Source organism: Salvelinus alpinus, chromosome 17 (assembly GCF_045679555.1).
Source record: "Salvelinus alpinus chromosome 17, SLU_Salpinus.1, whole genome shotgun sequence".
Classification (NCBI taxonomy): Eukaryota; Metazoa; Chordata; class Actinopteri; order Salmoniformes; family Salmonidae; genus Salvelinus; species Salvelinus alpinus.
Window position 1 is genome coordinate 27104276 of NC_092102.1, and position 20042 is coordinate 27124317.

A 20042-nucleotide genomic window follows, 5' to 3' on the forward strand; every position below is an offset into this window, starting at 1 on the left:
TAAAAGTCCTTTTGTGGTAGAAAAAAAAATCTGATTGGCTGGGCCTGGCTCCCCAGTGGGTGGGCCTATGCCCTCCCAGACTCACCCATGGCTGTGCCCCTGCCCAGTCATGTAAAATCCATAGAGTAGGCCCCAATTTATTTATTTAAAATTGACTGATTTCCTTATATGAACTGTAACTCAGTTAAATCTTTGAAATTGTTGCATGTTGCATTTATATTCTTGTTCAGTATACAGTACCAGTCAAAAGTTTGGACACCTACTCATTCCAGGGTTTTTCTTAATTGTTACTATGTTCTACATGGTAGAATAATAGTGAAGACATCAAAACTATGAAATAACACACATGGAATCATGTAGTAACCAATAAAAGTGTAAAATCTAAATATATTTCATATTTGAGATTCTTCAAAGTAGACACCTTTTGCCTTGATGACAGCTTTGCACACACTTGGCAAGTCAAATCTCTCGAGTAGACAATATTTAACTTATAAACATATACATTTATCATAACCATTGCAGAATAAATTCCTCACCTTTTCTGGCCAAGTTGAGACAGCAGAGTTCATATTCCCGAAGTAGCCATACAACAAATGACCATGTCCATCTCTCATTTAAAATTGGGCCTATTAGAAAGGATATTATAATTTCAAGCTTTTGCTCCATGTATCGGGCAGGGATCACGGTTTATAGTATACAGTAGAATGTAATAGGTGAACAGATAGTGGTAGCCTACACACTTCAATGCAAACTAACTAGGTCTACTGTAGTTTTCTTTTTTTTTCAAAGTGGACAATGTTTCAGAATTCTCAGACAGTGCAGCATATTTAGGTTAGGGAAAAAGTGAATGCAAACATTGCTGCATTCAAACGATTTGTTTACAGGTCCACAACAATTTGCAATCAGTATTTATGCTGCAATAGTTTGTGTCAGGGGGCTAGGGTCAGTCTGTTATATCTGGAGTATTTCTCCTTTCTTATCCGTTGTGAATTTAAGTGTCTCTCCCTCTCCCCACTACCTGGCCTGATGACTCCTTGCTGTCCCCCAGTCCACCTGGTTGTGCTGCTGCTCGTTTCAACGGTTCTGCCTGCGGCTATAGAACCCTGACCTGTTCACCGAACGTGCTACCTTGTCTCAGACCTGCTGGTTTCAACTCTCTAGAGACAGCAGGTACGGTAGAGATACTATGAATGATCAGCTATGAAAAGCCAACTGACATTTACTCCTGAGGTGCTGACCTGTTGCATCCTCTACAACCACTGTGATGATGATGATTATGATTATTATTTGACCCTGCTGGTCATCTATGAACATCTTGGCCATGTTCTGTTATAATCTCCACCCGGCACAGCCAGAAGAGGACTGGCCGCCCCTCATAGCCTGTTTCCTCTCTAGGTTTCTTCCTAGGTTCCGGCCTTTCTAGGGAGTTTTTCCTAGACATCGTGCTTCTACACCTGCATTGCTTGCTGTTTGGGGTTTTAGGCTGGATTTCTGTACAGCACTTTGTGACATCAGCTGATGTAAGAAGGGCTTCATAAATAAATTTGATTGATTAATTGAATACAGCAAATTTCACTGGGGGGAAAAAAACTTTCTGCCAACACCTCCAAATAAATTTTCATCAAGTTCGCCATTGCCATTTCCTTTAGATACCGTCTTGGTCTAACTCCAATACTTCCAAAGTATACAGGCTGGTTTTGTCACCATAAAATATGAATTATGGGCGTGTTTCAGGCAGCGTTATAATGCTCGTTAACGGGCGCACTTTTTTTATGACAGGTTTGATTTATAACGGGAAACTTGGGGATGTATGGCGTGCGCCCTGTAAACAATTCTCAATATTTTTGTGCTCAGAATATTTTCTGTTAAAAAGGAGGACACAGGGCTCTACACTGAGTTATTTTGTTGTTACAAGGAGCACGTGTGCGCGTACTGGTGCTCCTAAATTAAAATATCAGGTCTGAAAGCTATATATATAAGGCGCATTTAAGAGGAAAATGGTCGCACTGTGGAGCCCTCCTCTTGCTTGTGGGTGCAAACCCGATGCATTACGCAATATGGGATAATTTCACTGGTCCTTCCAATAAGGCTTGCTAAAGAGAAATTTAGCTATATGGGCTTCTACATTTTAATACGGAAAGTGCAACTGTTTTATGTAAGGAAAATTAAAGTTTATTTCACAGAGGAAAAAGTGATTTCAATCGTTTCCCTGGGTATAGCCTATAATTAAAATGGGTTATTGCCTTAAAATGTATTTCCATTGTAGCCTATGGCGTCTATAAAACAACTGGAGTAACAAAATATTACAGTTACGATGTTATTTCTGATCCGAGTTATTTGCCAACGTCTTGGGGAGCTTAGGCTACTCCATACAACACTTTTATATTCAGGGAGAAAATGAAAACCACAGAACATCTATCTATTTCTGCTTATTGTCCGACAGACACCCAGAAAATGCCCATAAGTGTAGACTCTAAGGTATGCCAGTTCCCACATTGAATAGCCTTCGACGCCATTTTAGAAACCCGTTCACACTGCTTACTCATTCTGCCGTCCCCCATCTTCAATGACTCCTATCACACATTCAGCTGTCATGCACCTGCATACGCTGTCTGCTTCTTTGTTTGTTACAATATAACCAGAAGCTGCTTGACGAGCAGTGAGCACCCGAAAAGTTTTTCCATGCGCACTCATTACCTCGATGAATGCCTCATCTTCAAAACAAAATCAAAATGTCTGTGATCAATTGTCAAATGTTTTTAATTGTCTATGCATATTAAATTCCTATGATATAATGCATGCAAATCATAAGGATGACATAAATGCACCGCAATATTTGAATAGCAGATAGGTTACCAGAATTCATGCTTGCATCTGAACATAACATCAAAGAATAAGGATTAAATTCAATGAAACTAGGCCTAAATGAGCATCCGTTTGAGATTAACCTACAAAATACAGTCTGAAATTGCCAGTCATAATGGTCTGATGAGAATACACTGTCTCTATAGGCTCAATAGCAAAACCTGAGCTGGAAACCGTGGCAGAAATACGCCACTTAGGACATTCAGCCATAATGTTGTAACTTAAAAATGCAGCACTTCAGCTAACGGAAAGAAATAATACGGATATCGCGTATTTTAATTAGGCTACTCCTCCTGCTTAGCTCGACAGATAGGCGGCCTGTTTTTTCTTTGACAGCCAGTAGGAACTAGAGAGCGCAGTGTCAAGACAATAACCAAATTTACCCCCATTCCGATGTTGGGAAATGTTTGTGTTAAATGCACAAAAGCTATATAGTTTACCATCACACAATCTGATTTGACAAAATGGTAAAAATGTGAAGTAATAATAATGGAACAATGGCAATAAAATCGCCCTTTACATTTCAGAAGTGAAAAATAATGTTCCAATAGCCTATAGTTTATATAGGGTTAGCTATATCGACAATCATGTAGGCTACCAATAGGGAATATGACCAGTGCCTTATAATCACCGTGCTTCTTATTCCTGTTCCTACGTTGACAGTTTAATTAGGGCTTATGGTCATCATTATTGTCGTCTGTTACCTATAGGCCTACGAAATGTTAGGCTATATTACTCATTTGAATAACAATTCATAGCAACCATACATGCATTCAATTAACATTTCAGTTTATTTTGAAAAACATGTTGATTGTTAACTGCTAACCACTGACATTTATTACATTATTTGGCTAATTGACGCCAGTAGTCACACACAGTATGATGCTGCTGGCAAGTCAGCTCTGCATCACCTCAATATTTTTTACGTTGCCGAGTCTCAGCGGAACTTCACACTTTAAAACTACTTGAAATTTGCAACATATGTTGCGGTGGGGCCCAGCAATGGCAGTTGATCTCACAATGGACCATCACTTGGTTGAACAGCGAGCAGTTGCAACAAGGAAAAACATTGATGCGAAGTAGTGATTAACATGCTTCGAAGGTGTGAGTACATTGCACGTGGGCAGTATGTTTTGATTTTAGAACTATGATTGATTGCTGACAGACTTCTAGTCACTGCATGGTTCGTTATAATTCCATTGCTGGAGACACTCCACAACTGGCAAGTTTTAATTAGGCTATACCATGGCATAACTTTGAAACAAGTCGCTCGGTCTTAACACACCACAACCAGCAGGCTGCTACAGTGGCACGATTGTTCAGTGGCGCTAGCTAGCTGTTTTCTAAAGTAATTAGCTAGCTACCTAAGCTATTTCTAAGTCCACCGCGTGGGAGAAGTGGCTTGCAAGACCTTGAAATCCAGGTAAATGGGCCATAAGATAGCAATTGGTAAGCTCATGTTGTTTAGTTAGTTATAATATATATCTTCCTCTTCACCCGAGTTGTTTGCATTGGGTTGCTGGTTTGTTGGCAGTGGGTTAGCCAGGCTGTCACTTGCCTGGGCAATTCGATCCAGAATTGATCTCCCTCTGATTTAAGGGGAATCAGGCAGACAGATGGTGACAGTTGTGGGATAACGTTACTCAGTGAAATATTTGGCATAACTGTTTAGCGTTACTCACCGTTTGAAATGCTCAATTATTTTCTCCTCTCGTACATTTTCGGGTAAATTTCCCACCCATAAATGTCTGGTTTCCCGGACCATACTGTGCGCTCCTGTCCCCCGATCATACAGATGAGTTTGATGTCCTTATCTTCTCCGATACAAAGTAAAATACGTTACGAAATTGAGCGCAGCGAAGTATTGTGCGTAGATCATCGACTGCATGTTCTGGCCCAATGTAACCATTGGGGTTCAATTCTTGCACGCTGTTTGATTCCCTTTGCTGTCTAAGCGCGATCTGGGCTTACGAGCACGCGCTGTATTACTGTTCCCGTGACTAGGCGCGTCCCTGACACCATGCGACCCTTTGGCTGTCGAAAGAACGCTTGTAGCTACCTAAAAAGATGCAGCAACCTTGCTCGTAATGAGGCGCACACAGCGCACGCGTGGCACTGTGTGAGAACTATTTTTTTCGCTTTCAGACGAGATCGCCTTTCGTCTTGCGCATGCGTGGGTATCGATGTGTGAGTTTGGGGTTTGGGTAGAAGGAGGGTGTGAATAGAATGTTTCACAGAGACAGATAGCACCTGGCAAGCAGTCCTACAACAGGCCATTGAAGAATGTTTTACTTTGTGACATTGAATAGTGTCACAAAGTATACATAAGAGGTGGTATAAGAAAAAAATTAACTGTAGGCTTCAGTTGCTATTCAAAGACCCAAATGACAAAAACAAACAATGGAGAATAAAACATTTATTAGACATTTGTACTAAGCTCATACGGTATTTATAAGCTTATAGAAATGTATTATTTTCAAGAATTAGAAATTCTTGAATTCTTGAAAATAATAAATAAATGACCAGCCTAGAGCTGGTCTTTTGACCAAACTGAGCAACCGGGCAAGAAGGACCTTGGTCAGGGAGGTGACCAAGAACCAAATGACCACTCTGACAGAACTACAGAGTTCCTTAACAGTCTCTACAGCATTTCACCAATCTGGACTTTATGGGATAGTGGCCAGACAGAAGCCACTCATGAGAAAAGGGCACATGACAGCATGCCTGGAGTTTGCAAAAAGGCATGTGAAAGACTCAGAGCATAAGGCAAAAGATTATGTGTTCTGATGAGACAAAAATGGAACTCTGGCCTGAATGCAAAGCGCTATGTCTGGAGAAAACCAGGCACAGCTCATCACCCATCTAATACCATCCCTACTGTGAAGCATGGTAGTGGCATGCTACGGGGATGCTTTTCAGCAGCAGGGTCTGAGAGACTGGTAAGGATAGAGGGCACAATGAATGGAGCCAAATACAGGCAAATCCTTAATGAGAACCTGCTTCAGAGTGCAAATGACCTTAGACTGGGGTGAAGATTTACATTCCAACAGGACAATGACCCCAAGCATACAGTCAAAGCAAAGCTGGAATGGCTTCAGAACAAGAATGGGAAAGTAAAAGACCTTGAGTGCCCTAAGTCCAGACTTGAATCCCATTGAAAATCTGTGGAAAGACATGAAGATTGCTGTTTACTGCTGCTCCCCTTCTAATTTAACAGAGCTTGAGAAAATCTGCAAGGAAGAATGCAAGAAAATCCCCAAAGCTGATAGATATACCCAAGACAACCCAATGCTGTAATTGCCACCAAAGGTGCTTTTACAAAGTATTCTCAGGGATGTGAATACTTATGTAAATGAGATATTTCTGTATTGCATTTTCAATAAATGTGCAAAGATTTCTAAAAACATGTTTTCACTATGTCATTATGGGGTATTGTGTGTAGATGGGTGAGAATAGTTGTATTTAATCAATTTTGAAAATCAGGCTGTAACACAACAACATTTGGAATAAGTCAAGGGGTATGAATACTTTCTGAAGGCACTGTACCTTCGCTGTGAGACAAGATGAGACAGGATGTCGAATGGTGCCAGAGAGGATGGTGCATTACCACCAACAGCATCGGTTTGCAATTACATTTAAAATTAAAAGTAGCGCAGACAAGAGGTTAGTTGTCGATCTTTGCTAGTAGTACTAGCTAGCCAGTGTAGCCAATTTATCAAGGTGACAGCTAAAGCACAAGCAACAGTGGTTGCATGGTTGTAGTGATTCTTTTGCATTAATAATAACATTGTATCCAAAAATTATAAAAACAATATATTCATCCTGAAAAAAGCTAGCTAGCTAACTCTCCCAACTTCAACCACTATGCTACTAAACACACTAACATAATGCCCTGGATCAGAGCTAGTGTGCCGACTGGTACAGTTGAAGTCCGAAGTTTACATACACTTAGTCATTAAAACTTGTTTTTCAACCACTCCACAAATTTCTTGTTAACAAACTATAGTTTTGGCAAGTCGGTTAGGACATCTACATTGTGCACGATACAAGTAATTTTTCCAACAATTGTTTACAGACAGATTATTTAACTTATAATTCACTGTATCACAATTCCAGTGGGTCAGAAGTTTACATAAACTAAGTTGACTGTGCCTTTAAACAGCTTGAAAAATTCCAGAAAATTATGTCATGGCTTTAGAAGCTTCTGTTAAGCTACTTGACATAATTTGAGTCAATTGGGGGTGTACCTGTGGATGTATTTCAAGGCATACCTTCAAGCTCAGTGTCTCTTTGCTTGACATCATGGGAAAATCAAAAGAAATCAGCCAAGACCTCAGAAAAAAATGGTAGACCTCCACAAGTCTGGTTCATCTTTGGGAGCAATTTCCAACGCCTGAAGGTACCACGTTCATCTGAACAAACAATAGTACGCAAGTATAAACACCATGGGACCACGCAGCTGTCATACCGCTCAGGAAGGAGACACGTTCTGTCTCCTAGAGATGAACGTACTTTGGTGCGAAAAGTGCAAATCAATCCCAGAACAACAGCAAAGGACCTTGTGAAGATGCTGGATGAAACAGGTACAAGAGTATCTATATCCACAGTAAAACGAGTCCTAAGAAGCCACCGCTCCAAAACCGCCATAAAAAAGCCTGACTACGGTTTGCAACTGCACATGGGGACGAAGATCGTACTTTTTGGAGAAATGTCCTCTGGTCTGATGAAACAAAAATAGAACTGTTTGGCCATAATGACAATTGCTATGTTTGGAGGGAAAAGGGGGGTGCTTGCAAGCCGAAGAACACCATCCCAACCGTGAAGCACGGGGTGGCAGCATCATGTTGTGGGGGTGCTTTGCTGCAGGAGGGACTGGTGCACTTCACAAAATAGATGGCATCATGAGGTAGGAAAATGTTGTGGATATATTGAAGCAACATCTCAAGACATCAGTCAGGAAGTTAAAGCTTGGTCGCAAATGGGTCTTCCAAATGGACAATGACCCCAAGCATACTTCCAAAGTTGTGGCAAAATGGCTTAAGGACAACAAAGTCAAGGTATTGGAGTGGCCAGCACAAAGCCCTGACCTCAATCCTATAGAAAATTTGTGGGCAGAACTGAAAAAATGTGTGCAAGCAAGGAGGCCTACAAACCTGACTCAGCTACACCAGCTCTGTCAGAAGGAATGGGCTAAAATTCACCCAACCTATTGTGGGAAGCTTGTGGGAGCTTACCCAAAACGTTTGACCCAAGTTAAACAATTTAAAGGCAACGCTACCAAATACTAATTGAGTGTATGTAAACTTCTGACACACTGGGAATGTGATGAAAGAAATAAAAGCTGAAATAAATAATTATCTCTACTGTTATTCTGACATTTCACATTCTTAAAATAAAGTGGTGATCCTAACTCACCTAAAACAGGGAATATTTACTCAGATTAAATGTCAGGAATTGTGAAAAACTGAGTTTAAATGTATTTGGCTAAGGTGTATGTAAACTTCCGACTTCAACTGTATGTGTTAACACTGATGCCCTGGAACACATCACAAGTTCAGGTTGCACACATAGCAACTGAGACACAAAAATACCCTCCGAGACATGCGCATGGCGGTAAATTTGTTAAAAACCCACAAAGAGAGTTTAACCTTTCTACCAATAACAGCTAGTTTTCAGTTGTCCCCTTCCCACTCAGACCATTCCCAGACAGTCCTAGCAAAATTCTTGCTTGAGAAATTGGTCTTTGATAAGAAGCTTTATTTATTTATTTTTTACCATTTTAACTGAAAACAATCACAGTTAAGTGCTTAATTGTTACAAATAAATTATTGAAAATTGAGATAAAAACGGCTGAATTGGACCTTTAACATTAGGAATGAAACAGATTTCTAGTCAAAAACATAATGGAAGGGCCACCATTTTGGGGGAGAGTACCATAACCTACAAACCCCGATTTGAACCGTGAATAAGACAGGCTATACCTGAAATTGTCACGTTCCTGACCTTGTTTGTCCTTTTGTATAGTTGTGTTTAGTGGGTCAGGACGTGAGCTGGGTGGGCAGTCTGTGTTGTTTGTTCTATGTTAAGTGTCATTGTTAATTGACCTTGTATGGTTCTCAATCAGAGGCAGGTGTTTGACGTTTCCTCTGATTGAGAACCATATATAGGTAGGTTGTTTCACATTGTTTGTTGTGGGTGGTTGTCTTCCGTGTCTGTGTATGTCGCACCACACGGGACTGTTTCGTTTTCGTTCGTGTATGTAGTCTGTTCCTGTTCGTAGTCTGTTCCTGTTCGTGCGTTCTTCGTATATTGTAAGTTCGTTTGTTCAGGTCTGTTGACTTCGTTTATTATTTTGTAATTTCTCAAGTGTTCTTCGTGTTTCGTCTTTGTTTAAATAAATCATTATGTATTCATCACCCGCTGCGCCTTGGTCCAATCTCTCACCTAAAGACGACCGTTACAGAAATATGCAGTATTGGAGCAAGCACAAACAGACTATACTTTTTTCATATCTGCAAGAACTAAACATATAACTAACTTCTGTTCTTCTGAATGAGCAGAACATAGTTTGAAATCCACATGAGGAACACAGAGTGAAAACAAGAGAATAATATCACACAATTGTCACGAGAGAAAATGGTTAACCTATACCTCTATAACAGTGATCATTGTACTGCTCAACTGCCCCTCAAGGATCATAACTTATGACAGCCAATTATATAGTGGAGGGTGAACTTCATCCAGCACCTTTGTATTTAGTGAATAGGGTGTCCCCACCTATTTTTAAGTGGTTGTTTCCCCGTTTTTTACCATTACATCCTTGAATCTATAACATACCTAGCAGTGCATTACCTGTACAAAATATATCTTTGCCCGTTTGAATAAGTAAATGAGTTACAATGCCATTACAATTTAGTGGCTATACCACAATGTCAGTAATTCAACACTTTTGCTCTTTTCTGAGCTGTTTATTAATTGCCAGGAGAAATCAGGCACAAGTCCAAAAGTCCAAAAAACCAAGTATACAATGTGATAAGATATGATAGCCTATAGGTCAACGTCCATGGTGTTGCAAGTGCAGAATGCTAGTTAAATATCAAATTACTTGAAGGAATGATACAGTTTACAGTGAAGGTTTCATGAAATCTAATGGACAGTTTGAATAAAGATTGATAAAGAATTTTTTTAACGAATTTGCCTTCTATTAGGAGGCCTACGTAGGCATGCGCTGCAATGCGGTAAAAAAAGGATCTGCATTTTGGAACAAGGACGCATGCGTATGGCATGCCACCAAGGGGTCAAGAGAGACATTTTCTAGAAATAGGCTACAGTAGAGTCCAGCCGTCAGAGGAGGTACAGGAAAATTATAATTCCCACTGTTTAAAAAAAAAAGAAATCCATACTTGAGCGTTGTTGGAAATAATCGTGTCCTTCCAGTAAACTCAACGAATTCATCGTTCTGTTGTAAAAAGGAACCGCTTAATAAAGTCTACCAATAACATCGTGGATTGTAAAATGTTCGTATTGCCTAAAAACATTGTGGTGGAACTACCGAACCTATACCATGCCAATGTCCTTTACAACTTCGGTCTTGGTCGACCCTGGATTATTTTGAAAATGCGGCACCGTTTTATTATCCACATTTCTTCAACAGATCATGGAATAAATTAACGGAATAAACAAAGCCCCATTTTGGATGCAGGCAAATAAATCAACCACTGTCAAATAAAATCGGCGCATATAAACAGTGTCTCAAAACTGCTATCAAAAGATAAAGGACTGATAAAAATCTGGTTTGTGGTTGCCATAAATTTCGGATTTAAACGAGAACTGCATTAAACGAGAACTGCAAAACAGCGCCGAATAGGCTTTTCGTGGGAGGCATAATTTACATTTTAGTGTTTAGGTATATTCAATTTATTCATACACATAATATACTTGTCTGAAGACACTCAAAACAATCCGAATTCAAACTATTAGATTTGACACGTTCTATGCAGTGAGTTATGGGATTGGTTTGTTCCTCTTTTCTGAAAATAGCCTGTATAGTCACTTTGTATAACGCCATTTTGTGTGACTTACAAGTGCCAACATTATGCTTCAGCCATTTTGTACAAGCTTATTTTCAAGATGAGTTGGCATGGTTCACATTAATATACAGTGACAAGAAAAAGTATGTGAACCCTTTGGAATTACCTGGATTTCTGAATAAATTTGTCATCAAATTTGATAGGATTTTCATCTAAGTCACAACAATAGACAAACAGTGTGCTTAAACTAATAAACACACAATGTATTGTATTTTTGTATATGTTGAATACATCATTTAAACATTCACAGTGTACAGTTGTGGCCAAAATTTGAGAATGACACATTAATTTTTTAGAAAGTCTGCTGTCTCAGTTGGTATGATGGCAATTTGCATATACTCCAGAATGTTATGAAGAGTGATCAGATGAATTGCAATTAATTGCAAAGTCCCTCTTTGCCATGCAAATGAACTGAATCTCAAAAAACATTTCCACTGCATTTCAGCCCTGCCCCATAAGGACCAGCTGACAACATGCCATTGATTCTCTCGTTAACATAGGTGTGAGTTGATGAGGACAAGGCTAGAGATCACTCTGTCATGCTGATTGAGTTCGAATAACAGACTGGAAGCTTCAAAAGGAGGGTGGTGCTTGGAATCATTGTTCTTCCTCTGTCAACCATGGTTACCTGCAAGGAAACACGTACCGTCATCATTGCTTTGCACAAAAAGGGCTTCACAGGCAAGGATATTGTTGCCAGTAAGATTGCACCTGAATCAACCATTTATCGGATCATCAAGAACTTCAAGGAGAGCGGTTCAGTTGTTGTGAAGAAGGCTTCAGGGTGCCCAAGAAAGTCCAGCAAGCGCCAGGACCATCTCCTAAAGTTGATTCAGCTGCGGGATCGGGGCACCACCAGTACAGAGCTTGCTCAGGAATGGCAGCAGGCAGGTGTGAGTGCATCTGCACGCACAGTGAGGCGAAGACTTTTGGAGGATGGCCTGGTGTCAAGAAGGGCAGCAAAGAAGCCACTTCTCTCCAGGAAAAACATCAGGGACAGACTGATATTCTGCAAAAGGTACAGGGATTGGACTGCTGAGGACTGGGGTAAAGTAATTTTCTCTGATGAATCCCCTTTCCTATTGTTTGGGGCATCCGGAAAAAAGCTTGTCCGGAGAAGACAAGGTGAGCGCTACCATCAGTCCTGTGTCATGCCAACAGTAAAGCATCCTGAGACCATTCATGTGTGGGGTTGCTTCTCAGCCAAGGGAGTGGGCTCACTCACAATTTTGCCTAAGAACACAGCCATGAATAAAGAATGGTACCAACACATCCTCCGAGAGCAACTTTTCCCAACCATCCAGGAACAGTTTGGTGACGGACAATGCCTTTTCCAGCATGATGGAGCACCTTGCCATAAGGAAAAAGTGATAACTAAGTGGCTCGGGGAACAAAACATCGATATTTTGGGTCCATGGCCAGGAAACTCCCCAGACCTTAATCCCATTAAGAACTTGTGGTCAATCCTCAAGATGCGGGTGGACAAACAAAAACCCACAAATTCTGACAAACTCCAAGCATTGATTATGCAAGAATGGGCTGCCATCAGTCAGGATGTGGCCCAGAAGTTAATTGACAGCATGCCAGGGCGGATTGCAGAGGTCTTGAAAAAGAAGGGTCAACACTGCAAATATTGACTCTTTGCATCAACTTCATGTAATTGTCAATAAAACACTTTGACACTTATGAAATGATTGTAATTTCAGTATTCCATAGTAACATCTGACGAAAATATCTAAAGACACTGAAGCAGCAGACTTTGTGGAAATTAATATTTGTGTCATTCTCAAAACTTTTGGCAATGACTGTAGGTTGAAAAAAAGTATGTGAACCCCTAGGCTAATGACTTCTCCAAAAGCTAATTGGAGTCAGCTAACCTGGTCCAATCAATGAGACAAGATTGGAGATGTTGGTTAGAGCTGCTTTGACCTATAAAAACAGTCACAAAATGTGAGTTTGCTATTCACAAGAAGCATTGCCTGATGTGAACAATGCCTTGAACAAAAGAGATCTCAGAAGACCAAAGATTAAGAATTGTTGACATGCATGAAGCTGGAAAGGGTTGCAAAAGTATATCTAAAAGCCTTGATGTTCATCAGTCCATGGTAAGACAAATTGCCTATAAATAGAGAAAGTTCAGCACTGTTGCTACACCCTAGGAGTGGCTGTCCTGCAAAGATGACTACAAGAGCACAGCGCAGAATGCTCAGTGAGTTTAAGAAGAATCCTAGAGTGTCAGCTAAAGACTTACAGAAATCTATGGAACATGCTAACATCTCTGTTGACGAGTCTACGATACGTAAAACACTAAACAAGGATGGTGTTCATGGGAGGACATCACGGAAGAAGCCACTGCTGTCAAAATAAAACATTACTATACGTCTGAAGTTTACAAAAGTGCACCTGGATGTTCCACAGCGCTACTTGCAAAATATGCTGTGTACAGATGAAACTACAGTTGAGTTTGGAAGGAACACAACACTATGTGTGGAGAAGAAAAGGCACAGCACACCAACATCAAAGCCTCATCTCAACTGTAAAGTATGGTGGAGGGAGCATCATGGTTTGGAGCTGCTTTGCTGCCTCAGGGCCTGGACAGCTTGCTATCATCGCCGGAAAAATGAATTCCCAAGTTTATCTAGACATTTGGCAGGAGAATGTAAGGCTATCTGTCCGCCATTTAAAGCTCAACAGAAATTGGGTGATGCAACAGGACAACGACCTAAAACACAGAAGTAAATCAACAACAGAATGGCTTCAACAGAAGAAGATACGCCTTCTGGAGAGTCCTGACCTCAACCCGATTGAGATGCTGTGGCATGACCTCAAGAGAGCAGTTCACACCAGACATCACAAGAATATTGCTGAACTGAAACAGTGTTATAAAGAGGAATGGTCCAAAATTCCTCCTGACCGTTGTGCAGGTCTGATCTGCAACTACAGAAAACGTTTGGTTAAGGTTATTGCTGCCAAAGGATGGTCAACCAGTTATTAAATCCAAGGGTTCACATACTTTTTCAACCCTGCACTGTGAATGTTTACACGGTGTTCAATAAAGACATGAAAACGTATAATTGTTTGTGTGTTTAGTTTAAGCAGACTGTGTTTGTCTATTGTTGTGACCTAGATGAAGATCAGATAACATTTTATGACCAATTTATGCAGAAGTCCAGTTATTTCCAAAGGGTTCACATACTTTTTCTTGCCACTGTAACATAATATGACATAGCTTGCACTGGAGAGCCTGCCTGTGATGAAATACAATCTACCCAAAGAAAGTAGAGGAAATTGTATACCATAAACATCCTGTGTTCAGGAGATAATGATCACATCTCTGGTGTCAAGTGATACTGTTACAGCAGCTGCTACTGTTACATGAGATGATGTAGCCTTAACCAATGCTTTACACTAAAGCAGCATTTGTTAGATTACTTCAGGGCTGATAAGGTCCATTCTGTGCATTCTAAAGAGCTTCTGGCTCAATTTAATGGCAGTGACATTTGAAAACAAAGTCAAGAGCATCATTCCTATCTCCCAAGAGCTCTGCATTTCTATGTGAAAATAACATTATTGCAAGGTACCTTATTCAAAAGGTTAGTAGATGTGTCATAATACCATTTTATTATTATTTTCATTATATCCTTCCTAGGTATAAAAGTCCACACTTGTCAATAATTGATATGATTATAATCATAGAATATAATAGACTATTGCTTAAGAAAGATTCCCAGCACAAATAGTTTCTTCCCATGACTTAACTCTGGTGGTCTTTGCCAGGTGTCAGGTGTCTCCTCCGGTTCTCACTTCCCTGGGAATGTCTGGGAACTTCCTCCATATCCTGCATACAAACACACATTTATATTATGTTAGATAAATTGAAATGACAGAAATATTTACATAGATTGATGGATGCAGGGCAACCTGCAACAGCATGGTAAATTGAAGGAGAATCATTCTCACCTGTGTTGTAGCATCCAACAGGTCTCTGGAGGGTATCAGACAGCCAGCCTCACCCAGGAAGCACAGAAGGATATGGAGCACATCTGCCCAGCGGCCGACAGTCAGCATCAGGACCATGAGCCCCCCCAGACGCACCACCACTGTGTTTATTACAGCTTGGCCACTTGGCTGGTGATGTTGCTCCTCTGAGTAGAAAAATAATTATCATCAGTTGAACGCTTTCTCAATGAGAATGACAACACTATGCTTGTCATTTAGTTGTTTTGTGGTATTTACAAAATACCCAAATAGTATCTGACAATCTGCTGCTTAAACGTTTCCCCATACATGATACAGTATGTTCAGTCTCTCACCCTGCATATACACCACCAGCAGTGTGTAGCAGATTGTCAGTGGAGTCCAGAACCTGAGGGCTTCTGTAGCTGAGAGGAAGTGTTTGTTTATTATAGATATGGCGGAAATGGCAGCCACTGCAAAGCTGAGCATAAGGGCCCTGGTCAGGTGTGGTAACAAAGAGCAACCTGATGTGAGCAGTGCAATGCACACTCCACAGTAGCGCTGGGAACTGTGTAGTTTGTACAGTGAAATGACATGGAGCCGTAGGCGCCCAGTCTGGCTGGCCAGGAACCAGCTCAGTCCTGCAGCTAGGAGGAGGCAGAGCCAGCGCTGTGGCGCCCCCTCGTGGAGGAAATGGAGACTGCAGCTGAGGGCACAACCCAGGGAGAACTGGCACTGGACCAGCAGCTGCTGTAGGAACCTACTGGACTCCTGCAGATTCAGAGAGCAGGAGGGAAATTAATTTAGAGATGGATCAAGGCTGATGAATGGGAGATGTGAGAGAGATTTTCATATAATTATAAGTGACATTTATGTTATTATCTTGCAAGTGCCTCACTGGTCCAGCTGTGACCCAAGCTGACACTGCTCTGAGGGAGAACTCTAGAACCACCAGGGAGGCAACCCGAGAGCCCACTACAGCCAGCATCACTGACAGGAACAAGAACTGGAGAGTTCCACTCAGCCCAATTTTAGCACTGGCTTGATGCCTTGGTTTCTTCTGCATAGATGTCAGTTTACTGCTGCTTTTGTTGCTTGAACTGTGTAGAGAAAGTATTCATTTCAAAGCAGTGAAATACAAAACATTGATTTCTAAGGATACATTGATTGTCAATAGTAATGTAAATCACATTACAGTCTTTGTTCATAGTGATGAAATCAAGCACAATATTCAATAGCACAAATTATTAAACTACATCAAGAGGCCTTAGTAGTAGGTATGAGGTTAGTTATCTACATCCACATCTTCTATATGGTTTGGTCCTGTTTCTCACGTGTTTTTAAATGTCCCTGTCTATAACATGGTAATTGCATCCAGATTCTAATTATAGGGCAACAGGTATAGCAACAATCAGTTTGTTTATTTATCAAACGCTATTACAACTAACAATGTAGCCTAACCTATATACTGACGTTGCCTAACTACAATGTAATTAAAAAGGTATGATAATAACAAGAAGTGTAGCCTGAGACCCAAGTGAAATCATATCTTCTAATGTCATATTTTGGGAGTTGTCCATAATTGTATACGTTTCTCACCTTTCAGCCTCTAAGAATACGTGTACTCTCAACAGGTTACAGAGAACAGAGATCCCACATGCCCCGACAAGTCCTGTGTCACACAAAACATTTGTCATCAACAAAATTGTATTATAAAATATGGTTCTTAAAATAAACGTACAGCATGAGTAGCAACCTGCAAAAAGGCATTCGGCACAAACCAAGAAAGGAGAAGGGCCTTTACCCGGAGTAGCCTAGAACGATAGAAACATCTCACCTTGGAGTAGACTGTCCAGGGGGTTTGCATCAAGCGTCAGCCATCCAGGTAAACTCGGAAGAAACGATGTAATTAAAGATAACATTTTCGTTAAATCGCTAGAATATTAGACTAATGATTCCCTAAAGCTATAGTTAGTTTCGATATCAAACCTATTGCCGGTTTACACCCTATCGTGTGCACATGACCAATACACATTGAATTGAAATAATAGGCTAATTTCAGAAATAGGTCATTTAATTGCAACAGTTATATTTCGATAAAAGATAAGACCATGCCAGTTGGTCAATTGACAAAATACTTAAATAATTTCAAAAGTTTAAATTACTACCTCTGTCTATTTCTCTGTGATTAAATAACTACGCTTTGCTCAGTCATTGTGCCGTTCAAAGGTCAGTCGTGGGCAGTCATTGTGAGACAAAAATGTATGTGAAATTCATTTTAAAAAGGTGTCTTTAAATAAAGAACGTTTAATTGTTGTAGAAACAACCAATGTAATTACTCTACAACCAAACATGTGTGGCAAAAATACACCGTAAATGTAAAAGTTATATTTTAATAAAATAAACATTCACTAGAGAAAATAGTGTAAATAATGTGTTTGGAAGTACAACAAAAACTCACTACTGTAATTCACTCTGTATAAGAGTATCAGAAGTCCGGTGATTGTCCCAGTAGCATAACTAAGTCACCTATATCAAACAGGCAAAGCCTACTACACCGGCTCTGACGCTCAATGGATGTGGCAGTGCATGCAAACTATCACAGATTACAAAGGGATACCCAGCCATGAGCTGCCCAGTGACACAAGCCTACCAGATGAGCTAAATGCCTTCTATGAGCTCACATCTGTAGCCATGAAATGCTTTGAAATGGTAATGTCTCACAATACCATCATCCCAGACACCATGGACCCACTCCAATTCGCTTACTGCCCCAACAGATCCACAGATGACGCAATTTCTATGCACTCCACACTGCCCTTTCCCAATTGTACAAAAGGAACACCTATTGTACGTGAGAATGCTGTTCATTGACTAGAGCTCATTACTTGTTTTACTTTTCTATTATTTTTCTATTATTTTTTCTCTCTGCATTGTTGGGAAGGGCCCGTAAGTATGTATTCCACTGTTAGCCCACACCTGTTGTTTTATGAAGCATGTGACGAATACAATTTGATTTGATTTATATGTTGTGATATCATTGAGTTCACGACTTCAGAGGCATTTGGGGTGCGTTCAAATTTTCTTCTAAAACTTAAATAAATTCTAACAGTGTAGCTCATGTGTAATCATCGATAAAAAATATATTTTTCCTGTGTTTTATTTCATATTGTACAACAGCTGATGCAATTAACACTGTAAAAAGTAATTTGATCAGTGTTAATTCCTGATAGTTGCTGGTTGAAAATACAATCTACACGACCTTCTAATCAGCAGGTTTGCAGGGGCGAGAGTTTCAACATGCGTAAATTAGTTAATAGACCAATAACAAAAAGATTTCCAAACCTAGTTTTCAGTTTTCCCCTCCCCACTCAGACCACTCCCAGACAGTCCTAGCAAAATTCATGCTTGAGAAATAGTTTTAGCTAAAAAGCAATTTTTTCCCATTTGAATGTAAATCTATTACAGTAAGGTACTTAATTGTTACCCAGAAATTATTTGATATTGATATAAAAACAGCTGCATTGAGCCTTTAAATAACAGTTTCAACCATTTGAAAACATCTACAATACATATATTTCAGGATGTTGTGTATCCCTGGAAATAATCATAATTAATGTAAACATTATACAGTTTTGAAAACATAGCTTGTCCATATAAAGTGGCCTCTTGGCACAACTTACCCCAGGAATGGGGTAAGTTGAACCACGGGACAGTGTAAGTTAAGCAACCTACACATTTCTGTGCAGAATAAAATATTACCACTACTTTTTAAAACCATATCTAATCTTTATTTCCCAAACACAATATTCCCAATCACAATTGTTTTTTTTGTCTTTTAATCATTTTATTAAACTGGGGTGCTAAGCCATTTATGTAGACATAGGCCTAATGCTATTTGATTCATGTGCACTTCAAGTCTGGGAGGACTATGATGGATGACTCTCTGGGCATATTTGGGTTAGCTGACAATGTCACAAACGATGCGCACGCTTCAATGAAGCAGTAGTCTGTGAGTTGTGATTCTGGTTGGCCAGATAGCTACAAGCAATGACAAGAAATTGCAATGTGGGAAATTGTTAGTGACTCGTTTCAGCTAGTTTAACCTGTTCTTGATACCATGTCTTGTTTTCAGGTGTTTTGACTAATTAGGTCAATTCATGTCAACAATCTAACATGCTGACCACACTGCCCACATTGCGTTCGCGAGTGTTGCAAAATAAATGTACACATACATTTTATACTCTTAAGGATCGGACCCTTTTTTTCAATTTTTACCTAAAATGACATACCCAAATCTAACTGCCTGTAGCTCAGGACCTGAAGCAAGGATATGCATATTCTTGATACCATTTGAAAGGAAACACTGAAGTTTGTGGAAATGTGAAATGAATGTAGGAGAATAACACATTAGATCTGCTAAAAGATAATACAAAGAAAAAAAGTGTGTTTTATTGTTTTGTTTTTGCTCCATCATCTTTGAAATGCAAGAGAAAGGCCAAAATGTAATATTCCAAGTTAGGCGCATTTTGGCCACTAGATGGCAGCAGTGTATGTGCAAAGTTTTAGACTGATTCAATGAACCATTGCATTTCTGTTAAAAATATTGTATCAAGACTGCCCAAATGTTCCTAATTGGTTTATTAATACATTTAAGTTCATAACTGTGCACTCTCCTCAAACAATAGCATGGTATTCTTTCACTGTAATAGCTACTGTAAATTGGACAGTGCAGTTAGATTAACAAGAATTTAAGCTTTCTGCCAATATCAGATATGTCTATGTCCTGGGAAATGTTCTTGTTACTTACAACCTCATGCTAATCACATTAGCGCACGTTAGCTCAGTCGTCCCGTGGGGGGTGGGGGCGGTCACCGATCCCGTAGAAGTTATTAAATAATTTAATCTAAACTGCTCACACGCGTCTGCTCAACCAGGCACTAAAATTTAATTTGGTTCTATTTTTGATGCTTGACGAGCCGCAAGTCCCACCTCTCCCATCTCTTCATTGTTTTTTTGGAGCGTATACCCATGTGGGGGAATGAAAGATGAACTGAGGTACCCTCCAGTCCAGTTGGTGGTGGTGATGCACCTTAAAGTTGGTTGCCAACCACCATATGTAAAGTCCAA

The 20042-nt window shown here is 40.0% G+C and overlaps 2 protein-coding genes across 5 annotated transcripts in view; both read right to left on the bottom strand.

Annotated features, from left to right (window-relative positions):
- Window positions 1-4939, bottom strand: part of spen (spen family transcriptional repressor) — a 48726-nt gene extending 43787 nt beyond the window's left edge. For 3 of the 4 annotated variants that reach the window (XM_071348274.1, XM_071348273.1, XM_071348271.1), the window contains exon 1: window positions 4548-4938. In XM_071348274.1, coding sequence (XP_071204375.1) covers window positions 4548-4630 — 83 coding nt within the window. In that variant the 5' untranslated portion in view covers window positions 4631-4938. Of the gene's footprint in view, window positions 1-4547 lie in introns of all 4 variants that reach the window. The other variant, XM_071348272.1, reaches the window with a different exon arrangement.
- Window positions 4940-14557: 9618 nt separating this feature from the next.
- On the bottom strand, window positions 14558-17680 carry tmem82 (transmembrane protein 82). Its single transcript, XM_071348276.1, has 6 exons — window positions 16750-17680; window positions 16512-16584; window positions 15811-16012; window positions 15269-15683; window positions 14916-15100; window positions 14558-14793 (listed from the first exon to the last, which is right to left on the bottom strand). The coding sequence occupies exons 1-6, from the start codon at window positions 16832-16834 to the stop codon at window positions 14710-14712; spliced, it is 1044 nt and encodes a 347-aa protein (XP_071204377.1). The 5' UTR covers window positions 16835-17680; the 3' UTR covers window positions 14558-14709.
- Between the last annotated feature and the right edge of the window lie 2362 nt (window positions 17681-20042).

What these genes read in the sequence shown, in the direction of transcription:
- tmem82 (XM_071348276.1), bottom strand. Translation starts at nt 16,834, where the DNA reads ATGTTATCTTTAATTACATCGTTTCTTCCGAGTTTACCTGGATGGCTG. An exon ending in CCTGGACAGTCTACTCCAAG is followed by an intron (nt 16,585 to 16,749) that starts GTGAGATGTTTC and finishes TGTGTGACACAG; the next exon opens with GACTTGTCGGGGCATGTGGG. An exon ending in GCTGGTGGTGTATATGCAGG is followed by an intron (nt 15,101 to 15,268) that starts GTGAGAGACTGA and finishes TTTTCTACTCAG; the next exon opens with AGGAGCAACATCACCAGCCA.